The sequence below is a fragment of the Gymnoscopelus braueri genome, assembly GCF_963280865.1.
Source record: "Gymnoscopelus braueri genome assembly, chromosome: 8".
NCBI classification, from domain to species: Eukaryota; Metazoa; Chordata; class Actinopteri; order Myctophiformes; family Myctophidae; genus Gymnoscopelus; species Gymnoscopelus braueri.
Genome location: NC_137609.1, coordinates 43,131,788 through 43,158,017, shown reverse-complemented (window position 1 = coordinate 43,158,017; position 26,230 = coordinate 43,131,788). Strand labels below are relative to the sequence as shown.

Sequence of the window (26,230 nt, the reverse complement as noted above, 5' to 3'; positions counted from 1 at the left end):
ATATATCGTTCCAGCATCAACTACGCAATGTATGCAAGTAAAATTGTAACATTGATTACACAAAACTGTTGAATACACAACAAATAAAAATTGCTTTCCCTGCTGTTAATTCCCTAAACTCATACTGCAGCTTTAGAAGTGTAATGTAATATTTTTTCAACTAGAGGACAGTGATAGGAAATCTCCTGAATCCTTAGACACCACTTCCTTCATCTATTCACAGATGAGATTATAATGTTGATCATGGATCATGATCACTTTAGCTTGGATTGATGGGTGAGATGAAGAACCCATTAACTGTACTGAATACAATGGCGTATTGAACAAGTACTGAATAACTATCCCACTCTAACATCACCCTATTGTTTAGTGATAAGTTCTTTCCAAATGGAGCATCTGGTGAAATGACGGATCTCCTGTTTGTTTTATGAAATAGTTACTTAAGTAAATAACAGATTTTCCAATAGGCCCTATACAGTCTCAATATCATACAAGCCCAATGTATGCTGAAGGTATGTCCACTCATACACATGCATGCATACGGGACCTACAATCACAGAGACGCCATTGGTCCTCTTGCCAGCGAGAGTTGGCCTAATCCATTAATTCTCTCCTCCAGACAGTACCCTTCTCATCTCCCAAACCTCTCTCCACCTCCGCTTCCATCTCCTTGCATTCACCCACGCATATAAACAAACAAACAGCTTGTGTCTACGTTAGTGAACCGACAGAGGATTCACCAGGCAGACAGCAAGCAACAGGCTGACAGGTTGTGACACTGGTACCACTACTCACTCATATCTCTATACATGAGATACGAGTACATATGGTGCCTATATAAATGCATTTACAAATTAAATGTGCATGACATTCACCCATTCACACACACACACACACACACACACATTGACGATGGAGGAAATCGATTTATCTGCACCGATTTGGAATGTTATAATCAAATTTTATTGATAATTCTTTGGCCAGGATAGAGATATATGAGAAAGGGTCATCTGGTAATCATTAGGTCGACAGTTCACCCCCAGCTCGCCCAGTCTATGTATCTGTGTCCCTGAGCAAGATGCTTAACCCCTAACTGCTCCCCACGCGGCGTATATTAATGGCACCCACTGCACCTAATAGTTAGGATGGGTTAAAACACAGAGGACAATTTTCACCTACAGTATGTGCAAATGAAATGTACCCCAAAACAACTAAAGGGGACTTGTAGTAGTAGTTAACTCCTACAGTTAGTTGACGCATGAGGTCAAGGCCACTTCTTTTCATCCGACAGTGAGGAGTTTCACTGCTAGAACGTAACACGTCATGCAGTGGTATATGCTATTCCTCCTGACATGGCACCCAGAGTGACCAACCTGTACAGGTCACTCACTAGTACCAGCAAGGCCTGTCACAATTATTACATAATAGCAATTATTTGAGATAATCGCTATTATTTTTTGCATAAATTGTCATAATCATGTTCAAAAATGTACCAGAGGATTTTTTGAACCCCTAGTCTCCACGGTGGTGGTGGGGGCACTAAGCAGGTAGTTATTATTGCAGATACTTATTGCCTGTATTCCCCGATACTGAGTAAATGAATTCCTCCAGTCAGTCACAGCTGTGAATTCCCATTGAATGGAACCGTGAAAATCACAGATTTCATGATGCAATCATTGTCTCTGCCGGAGGTGGAGAGTATGTTTTCGCTTCGTCCCGCCGTGTGTTAGCATGGCCCCTAGCCAAGCTAACATTGGTCAAGCTCCACGTGACACGTGTCAATATGTTGACACCAATGCCTTCGATTGGCTAGAGGGACGCATGACGAAATAAAATCCTATAAATAGGTGTGTCACTTCAAAAGGCCATTTATGTCTTTTGAAGTGAGGTAAGACAGGATCAATCAGTCTTGATTGGAACAGTACCTTCCAGTACAAATCACCCGTCCGTGCGTGTGTGTGTCCCTCTGAGAACACCTAACATTGGTCAAGCAAAGGCGCAGAAGGCCAAAGCTAAGAAAGCATACTCATCTACAACAGTAACACAGAAGAGGACTATAGAGTTGAATTGATCCCACAACAAGGCCGAAGTCTTAATACTGTAACAATTGGCCACCTTGATCAAATACATTATGTAGCACTAGAGAAAACTGACATAGATCAAACACCAATCAACTGCTGAAACTGTTCAAGACAATGAAGATGAAGAAGACAGACAAGCATTTGAACAAACCAGTCAATTACGAGGACTCCCATATGACACATTGCTTCAAGAAGAAAATGTTTTAGATGCAGACACTACATATTCAGTCGCCCCTGCAGAACACCAAAAACCACGCGCATTCTACCAAGACGACCCGTTCTACCAAGACTACCCGTGCTATTAAAATAGCACGGGTCTGCTGGCGGAGACTTGTGCTCCGAGGAGCACATTTTCTAGTTTATTTTATAATCGAGTCGTTTTGAGGTTAGCAATTTACACCCCTAATATCTATGACCTACGTTGCCTTTAAATAGTTTTATATCAATAGGACACACGTTGCTGTGTGTGTGTGGGGGGGGGGGGGTACATTCATTGTCATGAGAAAAACAAACTCTCTCTCATGTAGGCCTACAGTATAGTCACATCATGAAGGGAAGTACACAGTGAATCAGGATATTGAGGTTTTGGACCTGCCTCACCCTTCATATATTTTGGTATATATATGCCCTGGTCTGTTCTTGTCATCAGCTGCTCTCCGTGCTGCTGGTAGGGTTATGGGTTAAGGTTCAAACACACAGAGTCTAGTAAAAATGCAGATGGCTGAGATTTTGGTCATGAGTGTGTCATCAGTCATCCATGAGAAGCAACGTAAAAAAAAAACTGGTCCCTGTCTGTTTATTATTATCATACCCATGCCATGCATGCACTGCTCACACAGACCCAACACACACACACACACACACACACACACACACATGCGTCATATGGCTGCATTGCTGCTCAAGTCTCATCGCTCATGTATGCCCAACAGGAAAGACAAAAAAAGACCGAGACAGACAGGAGATGTTTTACGAGACAGATGTTCAGCAAGCTCCTATTTCCTGATATGACCACTGCATGGGGGAAGACAAAACGAAACGTCATGCTGCAAACTAGACAGCCAATTGTGTGAAGCTTTGACTCAATGGAATGACACACACTGCCTATGCCGACGACATCTATGCGTGTTAATAGTTAATAATCAACTATTAATTTTCGGCACTCAAAGATTAGGAGGACCCCCTGTAGTAACTCTGAGGACCCCCTAGGGGCCCCGGACCCCCTGTTGAAGAACCCTGTATTAGGTCATACTTTACTGATCCCCGGGAGGAAATTGGTCCTCTGCATTTAACCCTTCCTAACTAGGGCAATGAGCAGCAGGACCGGGCCCAGTTCTAAAGCCAGTGTCTTGGACAAGAGGCTCTGGCAGGAGTATGTTCCTATCCTAAGCTTTTGGTGTGGGAGGAAACCAGTGCACCTGGACTCTAGGTGCTAGAGGAAACCCACATGTCATGAATATAAATATGCACACTGACACACAAAAAGGACCCCAGCTGGGTTGAAGTACACAGGACCTTCTTGCTGTGAGCATTAACCACTTAAACCTTACGGTATATACTTCGCTGTCTGGGGGGTGTCCCTGGGGTCTATTCTGTTGTGAAGCTGTGACGTATGCGCCCCACAACTTGGTCACTAAAGTGACTAAATTACACCCCCTGGGAGAACACTTACATTAATAACTATTCGAGTTGAAAAGATTTACGGGTTCCGACGTGTTTGTTTACAATGAGGAGAGGACGGCGCCTGGTGCCTCTTGGACCCGGAAGTGACGTTGGACAACAAAATGACGCCAGACTTAAAAACCAAATACTACTTGCCCACTCGCCCTCCTTTTTTCCCCTACAACAAATCTCTTCGCCAAAAATAGCAGATGTACAAGCTCTCTCAACGTGTTGAGTTATAATCCGTTGCGAGCTTGTTAGATCTGTTATTTCACCAAATGTTCACCTATTTTTGCCTATTGTTTGCCTATCATGACATGGCCCGAATAGGAACGCTAGGGTCCATGTGGTTATGTAGTAAATACATTTCATCATGGAAGTAAAACTAAGAGAGTAATGACAACAGGTTCTCCTCTAGTCAGGCGAGTACTATCCACAACATGGATTGATATGGATGACAGAGCAGTGCAAATCACTAGCATTGGATCCATGAATATTGACTGGGATTTAACATCGAGCCCTGGAAAATGAAAAGGGTTTTACAACTTGTGGGGATTTATTACTTTGTCCACCATCATTATAAAACGCACGCTACCAGGAAAACAAAAGGTTACCGCCAGTGTACTTGGCAGGGGTTCAATTGGGCAGACACAGAAAGTCTGTGCCGTTCATAGAGGCAGAGGGCATTGCTCCTCCTGCAGCAACTTACTGCTGCATGCGTAGATATAGCAAAGTCCCAGAAGACAACTGGATAGATCTCACACATTGTGCACTGTGTCGGAGCGGAAGCGTCCCCATGGAAACATGTGAACACACCTGTGGTACGCAACATCACACAGCTGACTTTAGTCGCATTAGCGAGGGAGAGACCAAAATGGCAGATGAGTCATTGATGCATCTCCGGCAGAGGGACATCGACTTACAAAATGTTGAGTGGGTGGATCGAATGTGTGTCACTATCACAGTGCAAGGGCACTCCCACAGCAGACAGAGAACTGTCCCTAGTAACATCATCTTATGAACATGTTTATGTTAAAAAACAATGTCCTTTCTAGTCTTGTCTATTGATGGCATTATGGCGTTGATGGCCTGGTTGTAGCGTTGGGAGAGACTGGTTCATGTTCAGACAATTGAGTGAGCGTCAATGAGATGAACACAGAATTTGAGTCGATCGTCATATTTTTTGATATACGATAATGTGTGAGGTTTTGAAGGGTAGGATAAGTGCAGCTCATTTGCATTTAGTGGCTCTGTCTTACTGTTTGTTGTTTTTTCATAACGCTTTAACAAGGGTTGTGTAACATGCTTAATAGGCCCACTTCAGTTAAAATAACTCAACTGCCTCACAGTCACGAATTGGATCATTTTCAGGTGGCAGACTGGATTAGACGATGCATATTTTGAACATACATGATGGTCACGTTGTGCTGGCAAATGGAAGGTTAAGGTTTGCTGTTGGAACCAGGTCTGCGGCAAAAACAAAGTGCCTGCCAATGGCCAAGTGGCCAATAGCGGTTACATCTGCGCCGCTTAAACAATGAATGAAAAAGCCAAAACATTTCTCAACAGGTCATTGTAATTTAAAAAATGTTCATTGTACTGTGCATACTTGCTGTACATAATCTAGCTGCCCATGCATAACTTTTTTAGAATAGTATCAAGTGTTTCCTTGGACTTGCCTCACATATTGCGTTGTGCTTATAGAAATATTTATGGACTTTGGCAATGAAATATAGCAGTGGAATGTTTTAATTGATTCCTCAAGAATAATTTGCTAGACTTATTTTCCTGCATTCCACTTTTGGACCCCATTCTCCCAACCCCCACACCCACAGTGTTTAAAAAAACGTGGGGTCTATGGATGAATATAGACTCTTGACAGAGTGAGCTCCGAGCCTCATCCGTCTCCTACTGTATACGACATGACAGACTTGCCTCTAGGCTGCTCTAGCCTGCATGTTCTCTATACAAATAACAAGAATTATGACACTGGAGTCAGGGTACAAGAACCACATTCTGACCCATACAATGTGCTTTTACTTAGCGGAGCAATATGGAAATGCAATGGCAGACTTTGGTAGGAACATGACTGAATGGCAACAGGAAGAGTGGGCACCTTGTTAAATATTCCTATTTTTCCAATATGTTACAAAATAAAATATTTGGAAAATGATTAGGACATGCTTAAACATTCGACAATTAAGGTCTAGCATTTCTACAATTTCTACACAACCTGTATATCCAGTCATTTTGGAGCATAAACAACAAAAGTTGAAGGATAACATTAAGTCTGATGATGTACCGTGCATGTTCACATCATATATACTTTACATAATATATATATATTCAATTTTGGTTACAAGTTAGTTACAACAAGTAGATGATAAAAAAACGTGTTGTGACAGGATGAATGCAAACTGAATTGACTCTTCAATCTTTATCTCTCTGACAGCAATGGCTAAAGGACTTTCAGGTTCTGTACACAAAACACGTTGCTTTCGTATGCAAAAGGTTTGCCAAATGAGCCCTCATTTTGCATGGCTTGTTTTAAGGCGGTCTTTGAAGCTAATTTCATTTCATGCAGGCAGAGGCCTCATGGTATACAGGCAATCTTTTCAGGGGTCAGTAAGCATTCTAACATGTTAAACATGCCATGGGCGAATTCATTATATAACAATATCAACAACTAGATCTCCTCACACTAGGCAATACGCAACAATGAGATCAATGAGGAAGAGAAAACACGTTGTTGGATAGTGTGCCGATATCGATCAGCTCATGTGGCTCTCTGGCCCCCAGAACTGAACCTCAAGCTAAACTAACAGCAATCAGGACCAATCCTGATTGGTGTTGTAGGCTAACCCAACCAACCGCACATCCCTATCGATATCTAGACATAATTAACAGAGTGACCTTAAAACAAGGTGTCAGGCGAGTGAATTATTCAATGTGGTCTCACTTAGTTAAAAAAAAAATCAGTCAGTCAGTCAGATAGACAGGCACTGACTGCATTAGGCAGGCCATAATGCAGCCTGCTTCAGTGCCTGCAAACTCAGCATTCATCTCAGCTCCACCATACACCAATCAATTTCCTAATTTTGTATTCCAAAAGAGAGATCCAAGAAAAGGCCACTCTGCAATATCTCAGCACCATCTTTTGGAAACTTACATCTTTAAAGGAAATGGCCAGTATTCCCAAAAAGTGTTTGCACATTCTTGTGCCCCCTCCTCCTCCTCTCCCCAAAGACTGGTGTTGTGACATTAAAGTGATAAGGAGTGTCCATGAGCGTGCTCTACAGTAATCGTATCCTTTAATCCCTGCAACATTCAACAACTCAAGGATCTTCTGGCTAAAATGTTAATAACCCACCCCAGTCCCATCTCCAAATACACTGATGTAGCCTCCTCCACATGACATGCATGTTATTACAGAATCACTTTCCATGTACATTTATCTTTTAAAAACTATTCCAAAAAGGGCAGAGTGATCTCTTATTTTCTTCCCCTTTGACACAGTTCCCAAGTCTTTTATAGTACTGAATGAATATGGGCATGCATGCCATTCTCAAATCTCTAGTGGGGCTTCCTTATTGTGATCTGCATCTGCAAAGTAAAAGGAACCATACAAGAAAGGTACCTGAATTTCAGGTCCTGAAATGTGATCACCAAGCCTCTCTAGAAAGTTAAGATCTTCATGCTATATATTAATTACATCAGGTTAATCAAGTATAACAGCATCCTTAATAGTAAGGGGTTTAGCATTTGTGAGGGAAGTACAACTGGACAAGCATGATTCATTTGGCTCCCCAGTCAGACAGTCAGGAAGTTGCACCCATAGCCATAAACCACATGCCATATGGTTGTTTTTCAATGCTCATCATAGTTCAAATGTTTGCTCAACCAACCGCCACAACACTGACAAGACAGTCCGTCACATTGTAGCAGTTTATCCAGACAGAACAGCGGGGGCCCCTCTCTCCCTCTCTCTCCACGTACATCATTATTATGTTCACCAACAACTACGATCGGTGCAAAAAAACTGCATTTATGCACACAAAAAAAAGTAAAAGTCATTAATTATAGTGTGTGATTGTTTCGAAATACAAGCGTTTGTCCTAGAACGAACCCTACGATCACCATCATCATTCACAGAAATCACTTCCACCACCATCTCGACTCTAGTCTGGCCATCATGCTGTGGTGTGAGGCTTTTTTACCCACTTCAACCAAGAAGAAAAATAACCATAAACCCCCTCCAAATAAACATATTCAATCGTCTGATCGCCCATTCAATCGCCCCATTACGATCGCGTTTACTTACAGAGAAGATGTCAACGTCCGTGGCAGCCATGGTGCGGAATGGATGGTGTGTTTGTGACTCAGATCAGTCAGAAGCCTAGTAGCTACTACTGAGTACTGAGCTGACTGAACACACACTGAACAATATGGCCACTTCCTGGAAACTCCCATTCTGCGAGAGGAATGGTAGAGTCTGCGTCCCATGGCCCGGTGGGACGTTTCAGTCGCGCTGCGATTGGCTACTGGGTTATCCCCTGTCAGAATCAAGGCTATTATTAATATTTATACAAACACTTAAAGCTATGAAAACCAGAACAATAACAATAACCTTGAGCTTATTTATTTTATTTTTTATTTTTTTCTTTATTTTTTTCCAGTAGGCTATTGTAACTGCATTTTGTCCTGTTATTTGTAATTGTAATGTTGATATTTTGTAAATAAAAAAAATAAGAAGAAGAAATAAGAAATTAGAATAATATTTACCGTGGTCAGAATATATTATTACATTGAAAGAAAAACTATCTAAATTAAAACTAAATATATATTAAATATTGCTAATATTTAACAATTTCGTTTGATAACCCAAACCAAATATATTTAAAAAATAAATTGATCAATAAATAACAAATTAAATCAATGTGGTTTAAATTAAACATGGTTAACTTCTCACTCTCTATCATACATGGTATTTTATCGATTTTGACATTTTTATATCTACGATACGAAAGTAAAAGTCAGACTCGATAAAATCCATCTATATTAGTCTTGATCCAAGGCTATATGATGTGGGACACATTCTGACAGTGACTGACAGGGATACAAATGATCAGACCTATTGACCTTATAACTCTATAGTTATTAGTTATTGAGCATTCACCCATATGCATGATATTGATATTGGAGGGGGGACACATTGTGACGGGGATAAGTACACCGGAGTGTAATTCTCTTTCATTATCTTAAATGGTATCCTGCAGAAATGACTGCTGTCTAAAACACAACAGTTATAACCCTGTAATATATGTGTAGCTGGCTGCACATTCTGAGTGACAACGTTGTTTCCACGCGTGAGCGGTTGACAACCAACCAGCCAATCACAGCGGGACTGGCCCTCCAGAACATGGGATCTATTATGCTCCTCCATAGGAATGTCATTACAAGCCAAGACAGGAGCGAGGCGGAGATATGGAACGGTTGCAATGTCTCATAAGAATTCTCCAGTAGTGGAAAAAGTACTCAAATGTTTTACTTAAGTGCAAGTATCAATACTGCAATGTATAAGTACTCTGTTACAAGTAAAAGTACGGAATTAAAAAATTACTTTGTAAAAGTACAAAACTATTGGTATCAAAATGTACTTAAAGTACCAAAAGTAGAAAGTACTCAGTATGCAGAATGTCCCATTACACAAGTTTTCAAATAATATGTATACAAATCTTTTGAAATAGCACACAATGCCTCGCATTGTCAGCTTTTGAAAGTTTAAATAGGGCTGAATGTATGTATGTTTTGTAATAATAATACAAATCTATAAAGTAACTAGTAAGTAAAGTTTTCAAATAACTGTAGTGGAGTAAAAAGTACAATATTTGCCTCTGAGATGTAGTACCTTGGCACAACTTTGTTTTACTTATTTTTTTTTACTTTTAGAAGTAAAAGTATTGAACACTGGAAATACTCCAGTAAAGTAAAAGTACCTCCAAATTGTACTTAAGTACAGTACTTGAGTGCATATATTTTATAATGTTGTAGCCTAGCTGGCTGGTAACAGGACAGGTGGGCACCAAAACCATCTGGGCACTAGGGACAACTGGGCACCAAAACCATCTGGACACTAGGGACATGTGGGTTCCCACTCGTCCAGGTGCCCAGTCATCCCAAAAAATATGGTGCCCAGATGTCCCTAGTGCACCTGTCTTGTATTCAGCTGGCTGGCTGGCCCATTGTTACAGTGCAAAGCTTTATGCACATTTCTCATACAGCCACTGCGCCACTGCTTCCCATTAAAGCTCTCTTTCTTTAGACATTTTGTTTTAAACTGACTGTAGTTCATTTCAACACTGATGAAAAATACAATAAATGTATAATAATGATAATTAGTTTTGCTGTTTGTTCCATTAGGCTACTCTTAGTAGCAAGGCGTTTAAAGTATAGTCGTGAGATAATAAAATTAGGCTATAGATAGGGCAATGGTTAGACAGACATAATAAATAATAATGGCCTAATAATAATAATAATATTAAATAATCTGAATGTAGTTTGCCCTCTAAGTGAGCTATCCATGAAATAATTGTGGCGTGCATAGTTTTTGACTTTTTACTTAATTTATTTTGTAGCTAGGCTATATTAAATTTATATTTTAACACGTTTTTTTTGTTCTCTTCTTCTTAATTGGCTTTAAACCCTGTGCAACCCATGAGGAATATATTAACTGCTGTTCATTCTGCATCATGATATACACGTTATTACATAATAATAGCCTACATTCATTGTCCTGGTAAAAAGGTAAGTTTGTTTAGTGCTGTTGGTGTAAAGTAACTAAGTACATGTACTCAAGTACTGTAGCCTACTTAAGTACAATTCTGAGGTATTTTTACTTTGCTGGAGTATTTCCAGTTTTCAGTAGCCTACTTTTACTTCTACTCCTCCACATAGGCTACATCTCAGAGGCAAATATTGTACCTTTACTCCAATTATTTGAAAACGTTAGTACTTTGTAGATTTTGACTATTATTACAAAACATATACTACCACTTCAGCTATACTTCGGCTATTTGAAAATAGCAGACAGTGCCTGCCTGGCAATGCCACACGTGCGTTGTGAGCTTGTAGATCTTTGTGAGTTTGTAGTTTTTCAAAAGATGTGTATACATATTGAACTTGTGAAATGGGACATTCTGCATAATGAGTACTTTTACTTTTGGTACTTTAAGTATATTTTTATGCCAATACTTTTGTACTTTTACTCAAATTTTACTAAAATTTGAACACTTTTACTTGTAACTGAGTATTTCTAGATTGTACCGTATTGTCATTGATTGGCTACGTTAACTTAAGTAAAAAATGTGAGTACTTTCTCCACCACTGGTGAGATGTGCATAAATTATTCAGATCATTTCCACGTCTGCGTTTTTCCCGGAAACCGTAGATAGTAAGAGTCACAGGTAGTGTTGCCATGTCCGCTTATTATAAGCGACTTTGGGCTTATTTGTCTGTAAAGTTACTTGTAAAAATTGGTAGCTGCGGGTTGCGGTTTTTTGGTCTTGTTTCTAAAGTGTACTTGCTTATTTAGGCTTGCTTCAACAATTTTTGATTATTATTTCTTATTAAAGTTCTCAAGTATTTTAATGAAACTGTTTTGTGCCACAGGGAGCACATGTGTTAGAATGTTTAAAAAAATAGTCCAAATATTCCACAGAGTTTTTGAAAATCGTAGATCTCACAACGCGTGCATTGCAACGCATTGTGAGCTTGTAGATCGGCTATTTTCAAATGTATATAGGTTCACTTTAAGTGCTCATGTGGCCTAAAGTTGCTTCTTTTAGGCTTATTTTCATAGACCTGGTTGCTTATTTCTCTCGCATAATCTGGCAACACTGCTCACAGTCACAGGTAACCTACGTCAGATAGCCGCGCTACTGTACACGGTAGGTGAATGACAAAGACATTCTATTCTACACAGCAGCACCACCTGCTATATTGTTCTGGTAGAAAAACACATTTAACACAGTCTATTAGCTTTAGACAGTCTTCATGGCGGTGACTCAAGAAGCCATCCTGTCCTTGTTGATAGAAGAAGGGGGCAAAGTCAAGAACTCGGACTTAGTAAGTAAGTTCAAAGGTGCGGTGAACTGCGCCGATCCCGCGGAGAAGAAGCGCAACAGGGAGCTCTTCAAGACGATCGTCAACAACGTCGCCGTCGTGAAAGACATCGACGGCGTCAAGTATGTCGTGGTCAAGAAGAAGTACCACCACCTGCTGAAGGAGAACCACAGTGAGGAAAAGAACAGTGAAAATGAAGAGCTGGCAGTGGCCGCACATGAGCACCGCTCACCACCTGCACAGACTGGTGCCCAGACAGAAGACCCTGCTGAGGGTGCATCAGCAGGGGGGGAGACGTCTGTTTGTGGGGGTTCTGAAGAAGAAGAAGTCAAAGGTAATTCAAATGAAAATGAGCCACTTACACCTGCAGCAGAGTTGCCTTCTCCTATAGCACTGGTATTGCAAAGAATTGGGGATTTCAATGTAAAACCTAAAAGAGCCCTGTGTTTTGACATAGTCCAGGACTCTTACACAAAAAGGGAAAGTCATCCAATTGGACATCAGGCTTTGGGTTTCAACAAGACCAGTGCCGCACACAGCAAACCCTTTGCATTGCCTCTGAGGATGCCACCGCCGACTAAGATAGAAATACACAGACTGAAAGGTTCGGACTCGGACGACCCCCCGGAGAAAACCAACCCGGACACGGACCCGTACGACTCCTTCAGGCACAAGAGGAAGCCCTCGGTGGAGAGCAGCACCAACCTGAACTCTCCTCAGCCGAGGAGGGCGGTGAAGAGCACCAAGCCCTCCGAGGAGCCCAAACAAGAGTCCAGCAGAGCCCCCTCCGCGGTCCCCCTGGAGCAGTCCGAGCACGAGTGGCTGGTCAAATCGGCCGCGGGCCACTGGAGCCAGGTCTACGGAATGCTGCTGAAAGACCACCAGCTAGCCGAGAAGAGGGACTTCATGTCGGGGTTCACCGCTCTCCACTGGGCGGCCAAGTGTGGAAACAGCGACATTCTGTCTAAGATGATCGAAATATCCCGGAACGGAGGTGCTGACATTGACGTTAACGCCAAAACGCACGGTGGCTACACTCCATTACACATCGCAGCACTGCACGATCAGGAATTTATACTGGCCAAGCTGGTGGATGAGTACGGGGCGGACGTGAACGTGAGGGATAACTGCGGCAAGAGGGCCTATCACTATCTCCACAAGGGGATTTCGGAGAGGGTGAGGGGCCTCCTGGGCGAGCCCAAAGCCCCGCCAGCTCAGGAGAGTGCCCCGGTGGAGAAGGATGAGGTGGATCTGTTTCCGGATCTGTCCAAGGGTCTCCATACGATAAGTCGTCTCTTCCAGCCTCACATGACGGGCCACAGGAAGAAGCACAAGCAGAGGCCGGGGATCTATTCTCTGGGCGATGACTCCAGAGAGGAGAGGGAGGAGAATGGCTCCTGAGTAACCCCATAGTCATGTCAGTGTGTGTTGTTGATGTAATCTCAGAGCTCTGGCCACTGGCCATCTTATTTCCATGATACAAGAGCCTTTGAATAACAAATAGGTCGTTTTTATTTATCTAAATGGTCGGCACGTATAGAAGCAGGGATTCTTTTCTCATGCGGTCTCTATCTCTAGGCCGTCCTCAGTTGTGATTTTTTACCTTATTCTGAATTGAACATCCAACAGTGAAGAAAGCCACAAGGAAACATTCTATTTCATCATGACTTATTTGGGATATCTCGGTACTTGGGTGGCATTAACGTTGATCTTTATTTTCTTTATTCTTTATACTAATGTTGTGACACTCACTGACATTGACCGAAAAGTACAAAAAGAGACTGAATTTATAGCTGGATAATGTTAATTGTATCATTTCTCACAACACCCTGTTTTTGTTGGGGACAACAAAATGAACTGCACGAAGCACTTAAGATTGAACAGACAAAACATTTATTTAACACTGTGTTGAGCTTTCATCATCCATTCTGTGGTGCCATGTATGAGCTGCATAACCTATTGTGATTATAAGCTGATTATGAATTTATACATTCCATTACTTATTGAAGGAAGTATTGTAGCAAGCAGATCTGCTTCTATTCACATTTCACCATCATTACCATCATGCGTGTTTAACTTGTTTAAATGTCCATTCTGCATTGTGGCATGCATTCTCATACAGTTTACAACATGATGAATCAACAGTGTCTTATGTGTGAGATTATACATACATCAAATCCTCATTGAGCAAAATCTCTGCATTACTGTTTCAACAGAACATTAAGCATTAATGTTCTTTTTCTCCATTGTGTTAATCTATATGAAATCACTGAGATTAAAGAGGTGGTGCCATGGTTTTGCACTTTTTCTGTTTTTCATGTGTCTATGAGGTTGATAGAACGTCATTAAGCCCCCTGGTGGTGTTTTTATGGTGTTTTATGTCTTCTCTGACTATTTTGAGTTTCTACCTGGAGGCTGAAACCTTGAGGGTCAAACGTGCCAATAGAAAAACAGCACTTTAATGACACAGTAAAATTATACCCTCCCCCTCATTATCATAACACAACAGGTGTGGGCATGAGGAGGAGGAGGGACTAGGACAGGTGGGTGGTGCTAAGGTGGTGGAGGAGGTGCTAAGGTGAGAACCAGGTATACTTAATGAACTGGAGGTGTGTCCACATAAAAACATAATTTTAACACTTTCTGTACACTTTTTTGAAAAAAATCTTCCTCCTAGTATAACCATAATACCTGATGATTATGTTTTAAGGGGGAATCACTGAAAATCACGGCACCCCGTCTTTAAATAGATATGTTGTGTTGGGAAATGTGGCTATTCTCTTGATATAGTATCTCCAGAGGCCTGAGAGAGAGAGAGAGAGAGAGAGATAATCTAACTGTAAGGATCTGTTGACTGTTGGTTTAAATAAACCATTACCAAAGAAACAAATCTATTTACTATCTTTCCTTTGAGTGTTCAAATGACTTGGATTTTTCTCATTGCTATACTACACATAAATAATTAGGAAGATCTCTCTCCTGAAACAAGTGATGAATGAAATGACAATTTAAGCGAATAACAGACATAACCACGAATCCCACTTGAAAGCGGATGAATTGTTTTCTGTACATGGTTACAGGTGCTACATAGATATCAGCCTGTGCCAAAATCAGCTCTGAGATATGGCTCGTATCCATCTACTGGCTTTGTTGAGACAGCTGAGAGACCCCGAGGGAGTTAGTCAGATGACTGACTGACGGCCTGTCTCGGAATGTGTGTGTGTGTGTGTGTGTGTGTGTGTGTGTGTGTGTGTGTGTGTGTGTGTGTGTGTGTGTGTGTGTGTGTGTGTGTGTGTGTGTGTGTGTGTGTGTGTGTGTGTGTGTGTGTGTGTGTGTGTGTGTGTGGGTGTGTGTGTGTGTGTGTGTGTGAGAGAGAGAGAGAGAGAGAGGGTAGCATCAATGGAAAAGCGTGCTAATGTCATGACAGGACATGGCAGGCGACAGATGAGGAGAGGATTGAGGAACACTTCCTGTGCATGAAGTCGGTCTCTTTTCTTTTTGTTTTTCCAGTGTGTGCTCCTGTCACTTCTCCTCAGCAGATGATCCCACCGTGCCGGCCGGATCCACGACACATTCATTACTGTAAAGCAGTGGTTCTCAAACGTTTTCATCTGAAGGACCCCCAAAATGATATGTATTTGGCCGCGGAACAAAAATTTGTTCCAGGGACCCCCAGAAGCAAAGATTTGAATTGAACAAAAGTATACATAATGTATTCAAAGATTTGAAAACATTTTTCCACGATTTTTCCAAAATAGCAGATCTACAAGCTCATAGCGCGGCACTCGGTGCCGCGCTATGAGCTTGTAGATCTTCTATTTTTGAATAGCCAAAGTATAAAACATATGGTTATAGTGGTTGAAATGATTGTGACGCTGTATGAACACATTTAGCTGGGGACCCCCTGGTACCCCCCAAGGAGGACCCCTGGGGTTCCCCGGACCCCACTTTGAGAACCAATGCTGTACAGAACACCAGTGAACATCAGTTCTGCCAGAAAGAGGGAATGAGGAGATGAGAGGATTTAAATGTGTCCCACAGACGGTAGGCCTCTTGTGTCGTTGTCTGTCTGCCCGTTATTTAGGCTCAGCTCTGTTTCCTTCTTTCTCTAATCTTCCATCTACGACATTGTATCTCTCTCTCTCTCTCTCTCTCTTTGTCTTTCTCATGATGTCATTTACCCGGCAGCATAACACTGTTACGTCAAGCTAGTCCCCCCCCCCCCCCCCCAACCACACACACACACACACACACACACACACACACACACACATACACACAGGCCTCAGGGCCTGATGAAGCAAAATGTTCCCATCTGCTGTCGTTGTCGTCATCAGCGGGCAGGGAGTCGAGAGGAGAGGAGAAATACAAGGTCAGGGAAGACGAGAAGCATATATAAATCACATGTGAACACCCACTCTTGTGATGTTTGTGACACACTCTATTGTGACATTCACAGTATACATTGTGTGGAATGTTCTATTAGAAACACAAACTGATGCCGTACTACAAATATTAGGCCTACTGGCTCTTTATTTGTAATGCTGCTGGTCAAAGGCTGCTGGCTTGTGGTGGTGTTGAGTGAAGTGCATACTTTGTCCGCTATTATATTTACCACTAGGCCACTGGCAAGAAGGACACACACACACACGCACAGTCACGCACGCACACACACACACACACACACACACACACACACACACACCATGTGACACAACTGCATCCTGATGTGAAGATTGCTGTGTTCTTCCCACAGAGACTCTTTCCAGTTCGTTGTCTGGAGTGTTCTCAGTTACTTTGCTTCAGCAGCATTTACAGTGCCATCGGCACTGTAAATTACCGTAGGATTACCACATTTTCTGTCTGATCTGACATGCTCAGAAATCCCCACATGGAAATGCCATTGTGTTTCATATCCTCCCCCCCAACTGCTTTCTTTGGGAATCAGATTAGACGTGCTCTCCTGTGTCACTTGTGTTTCCTCCTGGGCTTTCCTCTGCCACACGCCGACATGAAATGCTGTCTTTTTATTCATCTTTCTCCCTTCTGACATTCCTCGGCTCATAATAGCCGTTTGTTGTTGTTCACAAACAAACTGGGCAGCGTTCCAGCCGTTGTTCTTGGACTGCACGCTATCAGGGCCGGAGAAGCATGAAGGAGATAGTAGCCTAGAGTAGAGTTATGGGGAATGAGGGAGACAGGCTTATACAGTAAAAACACCCAGTGTCAATCATGGAAGGATTATTTGCAACCGTTTTGTTTTGATCTTTTACAAAATACAACTCTGAGAAATTAAACATGTTTGAATTCCACTTAAATGTGGCAAAAGTTCCAAAACCCATCTTTACATTACAAACAGTTTGGGGCTATTAACATCTTCCCTATATCTGACTGACTTTGTATACATCTTTGAAAGCCAAACATTTACACATATAACTACTGTACATTCAGCCGGGCATAAAACATCTGCGGAGGTTCTCATAGTTTCTTTAAACAAATATTTTCCCTCTCGTACAGAGAGAAGGGTCGTTTTCCTCCGCTATCACACTGGCGATCAGTCTGACTCATCACACACACATGTCCCAGCCACTGTCTGCATTCTTCAACACCCCTGGGATGAATCCTTTCTCTCTTGTGAGATCGGCTAGCTAGAATATGCAGCTATCATGTCCTCAGTGGGGCCCATATAAGGAGTCCACAGGCTAAAGGATGCTTCAGTACAGTAAACGGACATAAACATTTAATGTTAAATAAAATGTAAAATCTGGTTCAATTCATTTCTTACACTCTCAGAGTTAAAGCTTCAATCTTGAACTTATTTGAATGAAACTGTATGGTACAGCATATTAATACAATATTACTACTAGAACTGCAGTGGTTGGAGGTGGTCTCCCTACTACTTTTCCATTGAGAAATTTAGAGCCTGATGTCAGGTAGGGCGCCTACTGCTGACAACTAGTACTGCCTGAAGCTCATAGCAATATCTCCACTGACCCCTGATCGGGATGCCGAGCTGTAGAAATCCCAGACTTTTTTGGGTTGCAGCTTTAAATTAACATGCGTGTTCCAGGTCCTCAGATGGAAAACGAAACTTGGAAAAGTTAATTTCTCAAATCACACTTGCTCCTTCAGAGGGGATTGAGTCGTACAGTACATACTCTAGTGCCTAATGCCCATCTATACCTCTACTGTGCCTAGCTAGTCACATTCCCATAGTAACTCACTCACACAGGAAACCAGAGCTGAAGGGTACTTCATATAACGTCAGTATGGTTCAGTGATACAGTCGCCATGCACTTATAGTTCTCATAACCAGCATAGGTGTGCCTGCAGGTGGCAGTGAAGAGCTGAGAAAAAGCTGCCAAACTGAGAGTGACCAACAACTGAATTAGAGCACTGTTTCCCAAACACCGGGTCGGGACCCATGTTTGGGTCGTTGGCCAATTTTCATGGGTGGCGTGTAAATCTCAAATTATTTCTGTTTCCTACATCAATAAAATATTATAATAATATATATATATTGTTTTAAAAGATTTTTAAAAAAAAGTTTAAACAAAAGAGAAAAAATATATATTAAAAAAAATATATATATATTTTTTTAAGAAGTAGTGAAAATAGTAGACTACAAGCTCGCAACGTGGCGCTAAGCGACACGTTGTGAGCTTGTAGATCTGCTATTTTCACTAGTTTGGGTCCCGGGCAAACGACTAATTTCTCTTTTGGGTCTTGAGCTAAAAAGTTTGGGAACCATTGGAATAGAGGCAAATACACATTCCTCTGGGAGAAACAAACCAATGCCTTCAAACTTTTAAGTAGAAGAGGAATGCTAAGTATTGAGGTATGTGCAGATCAGGGGTCATATGCCTCAGAACTATATTGTGGTTCAGGGAACATGAATGAGTAAGATAATTTAACCATATTGTTAAAAAGCTAAATGAAACCACCAGGAAGACGAGAGAGCTTAATTTATTCACAATATTACAAACATGGAATTCACAACTCCAAGGAAGCACAAAATAACAAACACAAAAACACACATGGAAACACATCAGAGAGCACAGTCAGTCCAGTCGATAAAAATAATTACGAAGAAATGTCTCTGTTGCTGTCGCAACATCTGGGGCAGATTGAAATCCAATATATCTGTCCTTAAATTGAAGACAGCATATAGTTGTATATCTTTGTCATTCTCCTCTCTTGCTTATTCTAGCTAAAGACCCTATACCCCCTATCCTCTAAACAACAGCTCCTGTAGCCATCTCCCAATACTGTTTGGACCAACTGATGAATGGGGAAAAAAGACAATTGACTTGAGAAGTTACAAAGTTGTATGTGCAGCAAGACCAAAAAGGAATGTTTCTGAATATAAGAATGTGCCGTTCCTTTGTTGAGAAAGTTGTCTCACTCAACTCAACCATTTTCTCTCTCTCTCTCTCTCTCTGCCTGTTCTCCAAAGTGTTGGTCTTTTGCATGCCTGAGGAATTCCACCAGGCTATAGGGAACAACACGAGAGCAACTAACCCCGCAGCCCTGTGTATGAACAATGGCCAAAACAAACAGACATTTGTTTAGCAAACTGAAAAACGGACAGAGACGTAAATCTCCAAGGAAATGTTTAGGGGTGGCGGTGAAACTGTTTAGCAGAAAACATTAAAAAAAAAAACTCTTTCAGGATGGGAGGCGTTCAAGTTCCCAAGGGAAAACATGTTATTTTGGAGTCAGTTCAGTTCCATGACATTTTGAGAGGGGGGGGATTAATTTAGGCATTTTGTTATTGAGTGAACACTGAACTTTTGCAGTGACTGCATCTATGATGTTGCAAGATTACAAAAATATACTGCAGTACACCACAGACAGTCCACAAGTTGTAAGAATGCTATTCAGCAGAACATAAGCCTACAATGAATGCAAGTCCATAAAGAAGGAGTTTGATTATTTTGTATATTAATAGGATTTGTTTCTCTCGAAAAACAAGAGCAAACACAGAGGTCTAGCCAGCTAACGCCCACACACACCATTTACGCTTATTCGTTCAACATCTCGTACGTTCACCCACACATGCATACAGACACACACACACACACACACACACACACACACACACACACACACACACACACACACACACACACACACACACACACACACACACACACACACACACACACACACACACACACACACACTTTAGAACAACACTCCTTTGTGGTCAGGTCATATACCCAATACATTGTAGAAATCTTGTAGAAATTGACAAGAAAATTAAACAAAAATGTATAATGTATAAAGACGGATGCATGCATCATATTTGAAATCCTATTAAAAAACTAATTGGGTCAAGAGTCTTTCATTTAAGAGTGCATTATCTGTTATTCAAAACAATTTAACAAAGAGCTTTTTAAACTGTTGGCTACTGTCAAAATGACAATAAGATATTGGGCTTAAGGACACAGTGGGCCTAGGAATGGTCTAAATTGTGGAAGTAGTGGGTAGAAAAAATTGTTTAAGACACTTAAAATTGAATTAGACTTTTGTTAGTTTTCAAAGAAACATATTTCAAGTACTGCTTATGTCTTTCAGGACACTGAAAGAAAGTAGTGTGATACAATCATTTCTTACTTTTAATCTGTGAAGTGGTTTACCTCCACATTTGCAAGTAGAACTCTGTCCAGATGGAACCATCAAGACTTAACAACTTGAATTAGCCGGAAACAGAAAAAAACACAGTCCTCAGCTTTGCCCGATGTGCCTATGTCCTTTTTTAGTTCAACACATTTCAATATTCCTAAATTCAAAATCAATTAAAAAAAAAATGAAAAGAAAACACAACATTACAAGGAAAAAGGCTTAGTTTAACGTTTAAACAGTTTCCAAAACAAATTTGATTTCAGGAAATGTCTGTGCATTTTACATATCATCACAAAGTGCTTTTTTTCATTCACCTTTTTTGGTTTTTTATATCTATAGTGCGTCAATTTGAAATATATATATATATATATATTAAAAAATTAAGAAAGAACATTATAAAAGGTCTTCTATGTCTACATGTACATGGTAATGGAGATGACACAGCACACGGTACAGTACGTTTTCAGGCTCGCCTGGTCCGCCGGCATGCAAAACTCAGTGGGTGAGAACCTGCTATTCCTCTCCCAGGTCAAGATACAATCTTAAAGCTTATGATGGGTTTCCAGAAGTCGGAAGGCAAAGGACCGTGACACTCAAAACTGAATGGAAATTAACGGACAACTAACTGATACGGCATTAACGGGGGTATACAGAGTTTCAACACAGCAGCCTTAAGTGTCATTCCACAGCAACACCAACATCAAGGCACACAGAAATATAGCATAAGTCTCTCTTTAACCACTTATAACCACACAAATGTTCTAAATTATTTCGAAAATAGCCAATCTACAAGCTCACGACGCGTCACAACGCATTTATATAGCGCCTTTTTTATCCAAAGCGCTTTACAATGTGCATTACATAAACCCATTCACACACTGAAGGGTGGAGGAAACCATGCAAGGCACCAGCCTGCTCATTGGGGGGCAGTTAAGGGGTTAAGTGTAATGCTCAAGGACACTTCGACACTAACCCAGGCCAGGGGGAGCCGGGGATCGGACCGGGGACTGTCGTCCAAGTTGTGCGACGCCGTTGGTTTTTGTAACCTTCGCCTGGCTATAATTGACAAGCGCAAAATAGGAACGCCCGGGTTAAAGTGGTTAAAGTACTGGACACGTGTACAATGAAACGGTTCTCCGATATGGGAGGTGCGGACGATTGTGCTGGCTGACCAACAGCCGTGGGCCGGATGGGGGAGAGAGGGGAGGGAGGGAGAGTGTTTCAGGGGATTACACGCTGACATCAAGGGGACGTCTGGTCTTGGGACAGTGTGGGGGATTCGTTAGTTGAAAAGGTAGAGGAGTTTGGATTCTTTACCATCAATGGGAGCAGAAGGAAGCGACGTCCATCGCAACGCTCCTATCCCACCTCTCCTGAGGACAAAACAAAGGTTCCAATGGCAAGACGCAGACTCCTGAGCATCGACCTTCACGTTGAGTTTCTTCACTACCGTCCGCAAAAGGGACAGAAAAAGGGACCCGTCGCGACTCACCCCTCTATAATGTCCCATGTCTCTGGGGGAGTGCAAACCGGGGAGTACATCTTCTTGACAAACTATACAGTACGGTCAAAGTGTGCGGGGGAGAAAAAAAAGGTACGAGGCGAGAGAGAGGAGATATTCAACGTGTTTTTTTTTTTCTTCTCCTCCAACCCGTCTCTGTTCCTTCAGAAAGGGAGCGTGCTACGCAGGGCCTCCATCTGCTCCTCTCCCAGCCTCTGTCTCTCCTCCAGGTCCTTCTGCCTGATGAGCAGCGAGGCCTTGGTCTGCACGAAGTGCCGGTAGTCCCGCAGCTGGTCGGCGGAGAGCTGGCGCGACAGGAAGCCGGAGACCACGCTCTCTCGGCGGTCCAGGTTGTCTTTCAGGTCTTTGGCGTCGTCCCTCTGCTTGCACAGCAGCCGATGGCGGTTGTCCAGGGATTCCTGAGAGGAGACCGACAGCAACAGAAAGAGTGAGAGGGAGAGGGAGAGAGACGGTTTTGAGTCTTGCAACAAGTGGTGTAAAGTAACTAAGTACATTTACTCAAGTTTACTTCTATTCCACTACATCTCAGAGGCAAATATTGTACTTTTTACTCCACTACAATTATTTGAAAACTTAAGTAACTAGTTAATTTGCAGATATAAATTATTACATTATGAAACATACATTAACCACTTTAGCCCTATTTTAGACATAGGCTATTTGAAAATAGCCGATCTACAAGCTCACAGCGCTTCGCATCGCGACCGCGTTGTGAGCTTGTAAATCTGCTATTTTCAAACATCTTAGTACTTTTACTTTTGGTACAAGTATATTTTGATGCCAATACTTTTGTACTTTTACTCAAGTAACATGTTGAACACAGGCCTTTCACTTGTAACAGAGAACTTCTACATTGTGGTATTGATACTTTTACTTAAGTAAAACATTTCAGTACTTTTTCCACCACTGCTTGCAACCAATGGTCAGAATAGTAACTTTTACTTAAAATGCCAGCAGTCGTACTGCAAACAGGAGCGGTACGCAGGTCACCTTTAATGTAATTGCATGTGTGCTGTTTAACTCATAGACACCCTCCACCGAAATGGGTAACTTCTTAGTTATTCAGTCAAAGATTTTGTTCCTTGTGGATCATATCACACAGATTAATATTTAACAACTTGATTATTGCGTTTTGGGTGAAAGGTATTTTATCACAAGCAGCTGTAACGGAGAGGAAAACATGTCAGTTGTGCGCTCATATTACCGAGCTTGTGTCCACAAGAGGAAAAAAAGAGGTGCAGTATTTCATATTGTCAACAGAGGGCAGGGTAAGATGCAAATGTCATCGAAACCGGGCTGGAGTTTCGGTGAGTCAGTGTAAATATCAGTGTTGCTGATAACAGCAAGAAAGCAAATGAGCTTCTAACAGGCCCTCAGTGTGCAACGTGTTTGACACGGCATTCACAAAGAACCCTTTCACACAGTGCAAGATCAGAAAATGTAAAGTGTCCATGCAAACATAAGTGGATGCTGAAAAATAAAACTGGGATGCATAAACAAAACTGCCTAGAAACAAAGCCCGGAGACAAAGCCCGGAGAAGACATTAGAGTGGGTTCAAATGACACATTCACACGAGTAATGGTAATTGTCGTGACCCAGTTCACGGTGAATTCAGGAAAAATATATTGTTTCATTCAAAATCAAGTCCCATTTGGGAACAATTATGACAGCAAGTGGCAATGCAAAATTAAAACACTTGGGACGTAAGGACAGCAAACAACATGTGTCCTCGGTTGACAAAATGAGAACACAGACTGGTGTGAAACAGCTATTATTCATAGATATTCGAACTCCTTACATTGCCATCAATTAAGCAGTAAATGAGATAAATGTTGAAATGACCACCAAATCATTAGGCTCAACTAAAGATAACGAAAAGACTGGTCATTAAACAGAGATAACCTCCTGGCATTTTTTGAATTCCAACCAGCGAGGAACCTTGACTCTGACAAGCTGCCCTTCAACTTTTTTCTCAAATGGCGTGTTTGCTGTCCTTGAGCAAATAAAAAGGGAGTACTGAGCTGAGGGCACGGGAGCACTTCCAACAATAATGCACTCACGATGGTGCAACTGTCCTGCCACGCTGGGATTGTTTCACTGTTTGTTTGTTTTAGACACGTGATTATCTCCTTTTCCACACATGTCGACATATTTCATTGCCCGCAGGAGATATAATGTTGCGATAATACTGAGGATTTGGATACAAATTCTCCACATTGTGCATCTTGGCTGAGTGTCCACAACACCAGAGTATTAATTGAACTCTCTGAATTAAATGCATGCCAGAGACTTTGCTGTGTGCCGTGTTTGAGATGCCGTCCCTAGCAGGGTCCGATTCATAAAAGAAAAAAACAGAGGGGGGGACATTTGTTTAACCACTTAAGCTCTATATACTTCTTCTCACGACGAATAGTGAAAAGGGCCAATCTACAAGCTCACATTGTGTCGTGATTGTGAGCTTGTAGATCTGTTACTTTTGGGTTGTTGTTTTTTTTTACCCCCCAAAAATAGCCGATCTATAAGCTCACAATGCATTGTGATTAGTAGTATTAACAAGAGCTTGTGACTAAATAATAATAACTACACTGGATCCAACACAGGTTCTTTTTTCCATTTTCTGAAAAGTGACCATACAAGGTTTCCACCCGACAGCGACAATATATGACATTTAACCCATTAAGACCTGAGGCGATTCTTAATTTTTTTTTCTAAACAAACAGTTTTAGAAAAAAAATAAAAAAAATAAAGATTTTTCAAAAATAGCTGATCTACAAGTTCATAGCGCGGCACTCGGTGCCGCGCTATGAGCTTGTAGATCTGCTATTTTTGAATAGCCAAAGAAATCTAAAGTGACACAGATGCGTTCCAGGTCTTAATGGGACACGACTGATTAAAGGACGACTTCACCGCTTTTCAACCTATCTTCATATAATTGGTCCTCACTAATACTCATGATAAAATGGTAAAAAAAAAAATCTACTCGGTCTGTGTCTCAGAGGAGGGCTGTGGACAGTTCAGAGTCCCGTCTACCAGTGACATCATCAATGGGGAATCCAAGCTAATAGAAACTGCAGGCTTTCTATTCCTGGAAAGTTGCAATGCAATAAAAGAAGCCATTGTTCTCGTGTTAATAAAAATCTAAATAAAAAATGTGAAATCTTGTTGGAAAAAAAAATCATGCCTAACGATGATGTCACTGGTAGACAGTTTCTGGACTGTCCACAGCCCTCCTATGAGACACAGACCAAGTAGAAAAAATGTTTACCATTTTATCATGAGTATTAGTGAGGACCAATTATATGAAGATACTAGGTTGAAAAGCGGTGAAGTCGTCCTTTAAGGCGTACGACTGATTAAGACATCAGTCGTACGCGTTCACCTGAATGACCGTACGGGCGTACACCACTTCAGTGTAAGGAAAAAGGTTCTGGGCGTTAAGATAGAAAAACGCACATCATAGCAGTGCATTAGAGTGCATTAGTAGATCTTTATCGCTCGACATTAACCACACTCCTCGGCCAACCACTCAGTGGTATGTCTCTCTGAACTGTAAATGTGCAAACACCGTTTCAACAAACCCAGGAATGTCTCTCTTTGGCCTACTGCATTAGGGAAAAGACGAGAGATAAATAGGAGCTCTCGTGACAGCTAAAATGAGGACTTGTTTTAGGTCATTTTCGTGGCTGAAAAAAACATTTAATCAAGAATCAAGAAAGACTGTAGTTATTCCTGTAGATATTCCTATACAGATTGCTCAAACCAATATTGCACAATGTACAATATATACAAGTTATCTGTACATGTGTTATGCCTTATTGCACATTCTATAATCCAGACACTAGCTACTCCCCTATTGCTGCCGTGGTTTTTTTTCTTCTTCTTTTCTTATCTTATTATCCTTACTATTGTTATTGTTGTTATGTTGATCGTGCACAGTATTGCAGACCTTACCACACTTGCATTTTGCTGCTTGTACCTGAATGACTAGTGACAACCAGTCATAGGCCGTACTAGTCAGCTCAGGGCCCTATTTTCCCCGGTGCCTTACCCAGTATCCCTAAACTATTTTTAAAAACATTTTCAAATAGTTCAAATAGCCAATCTACAAGCTCACAACGTGTCAATGTTAACCGGCGAAAATAGGGCCTCTAAACAGACGGCGCTCAGTCTGACCAGTGACCACTTGAGCAGCAATCAGCTGGGTGAAGCTGAAAA

General features: G+C 41.5%; 3 protein-coding genes across 5 annotated transcripts in view; 1 reads left to right on the top strand and 2 right to left on the bottom strand.

Moving 5' to 3' along the window:
* septin8a (septin 8a) overlaps window positions 1-8,180 on the bottom strand; it is a 53,329-nt gene extending 45,149 nt beyond the window's left edge. The window contains 1 exon segment of the mRNA XM_080436426.1: window positions 8,065-8,180. Within this exon segment, the coding sequence (XP_080292552.1) occupies window positions 8,065-8,094 (30 nt within the window). The 5' untranslated portion in view covers window positions 8,095-8,180.
* Window positions 8,181-11,687: 3,507 nt separating this feature from the next.
* On the top strand, window positions 11,688-15,077 carry sowahaa (sosondowah ankyrin repeat domain family member Aa). Its single transcript, XM_080436311.1, has 2 exons — window positions 11,688-14,147; window positions 14,615-15,077. Exon 1 carries the CDS (start codon window positions 11,796-11,798, stop codon window positions 13,263-13,265), a length of 1,470 nt encoding a protein of 489 aa, XP_080292437.1. The 5' UTR covers window positions 11,688-11,795; the 3' UTR covers window positions 13,266-14,147; window positions 14,615-15,077.
* Window positions 15,078-18,814: 3,737 nt separating this feature from the next.
* shroom1 (shroom family member 1) overlaps window positions 18,815-26,230 on the bottom strand; it is a 68,810-nt gene continuing 61,394 nt past the window's right edge. For 2 of the 3 annotated variants that reach the window (XM_080436413.1, XM_080436414.1), the window contains one exon: window positions 18,815-22,412. In XM_080436413.1, the coding sequence (XP_080292539.1) occupies window positions 22,158-22,412 (255 nt within the window). In that variant the 3' untranslated portion in view covers window positions 18,815-22,157. The remainder of the gene's footprint in view (window positions 22,413-26,230) is intronic. The other variant, XR_013933662.1, reaches the window with a different exon arrangement.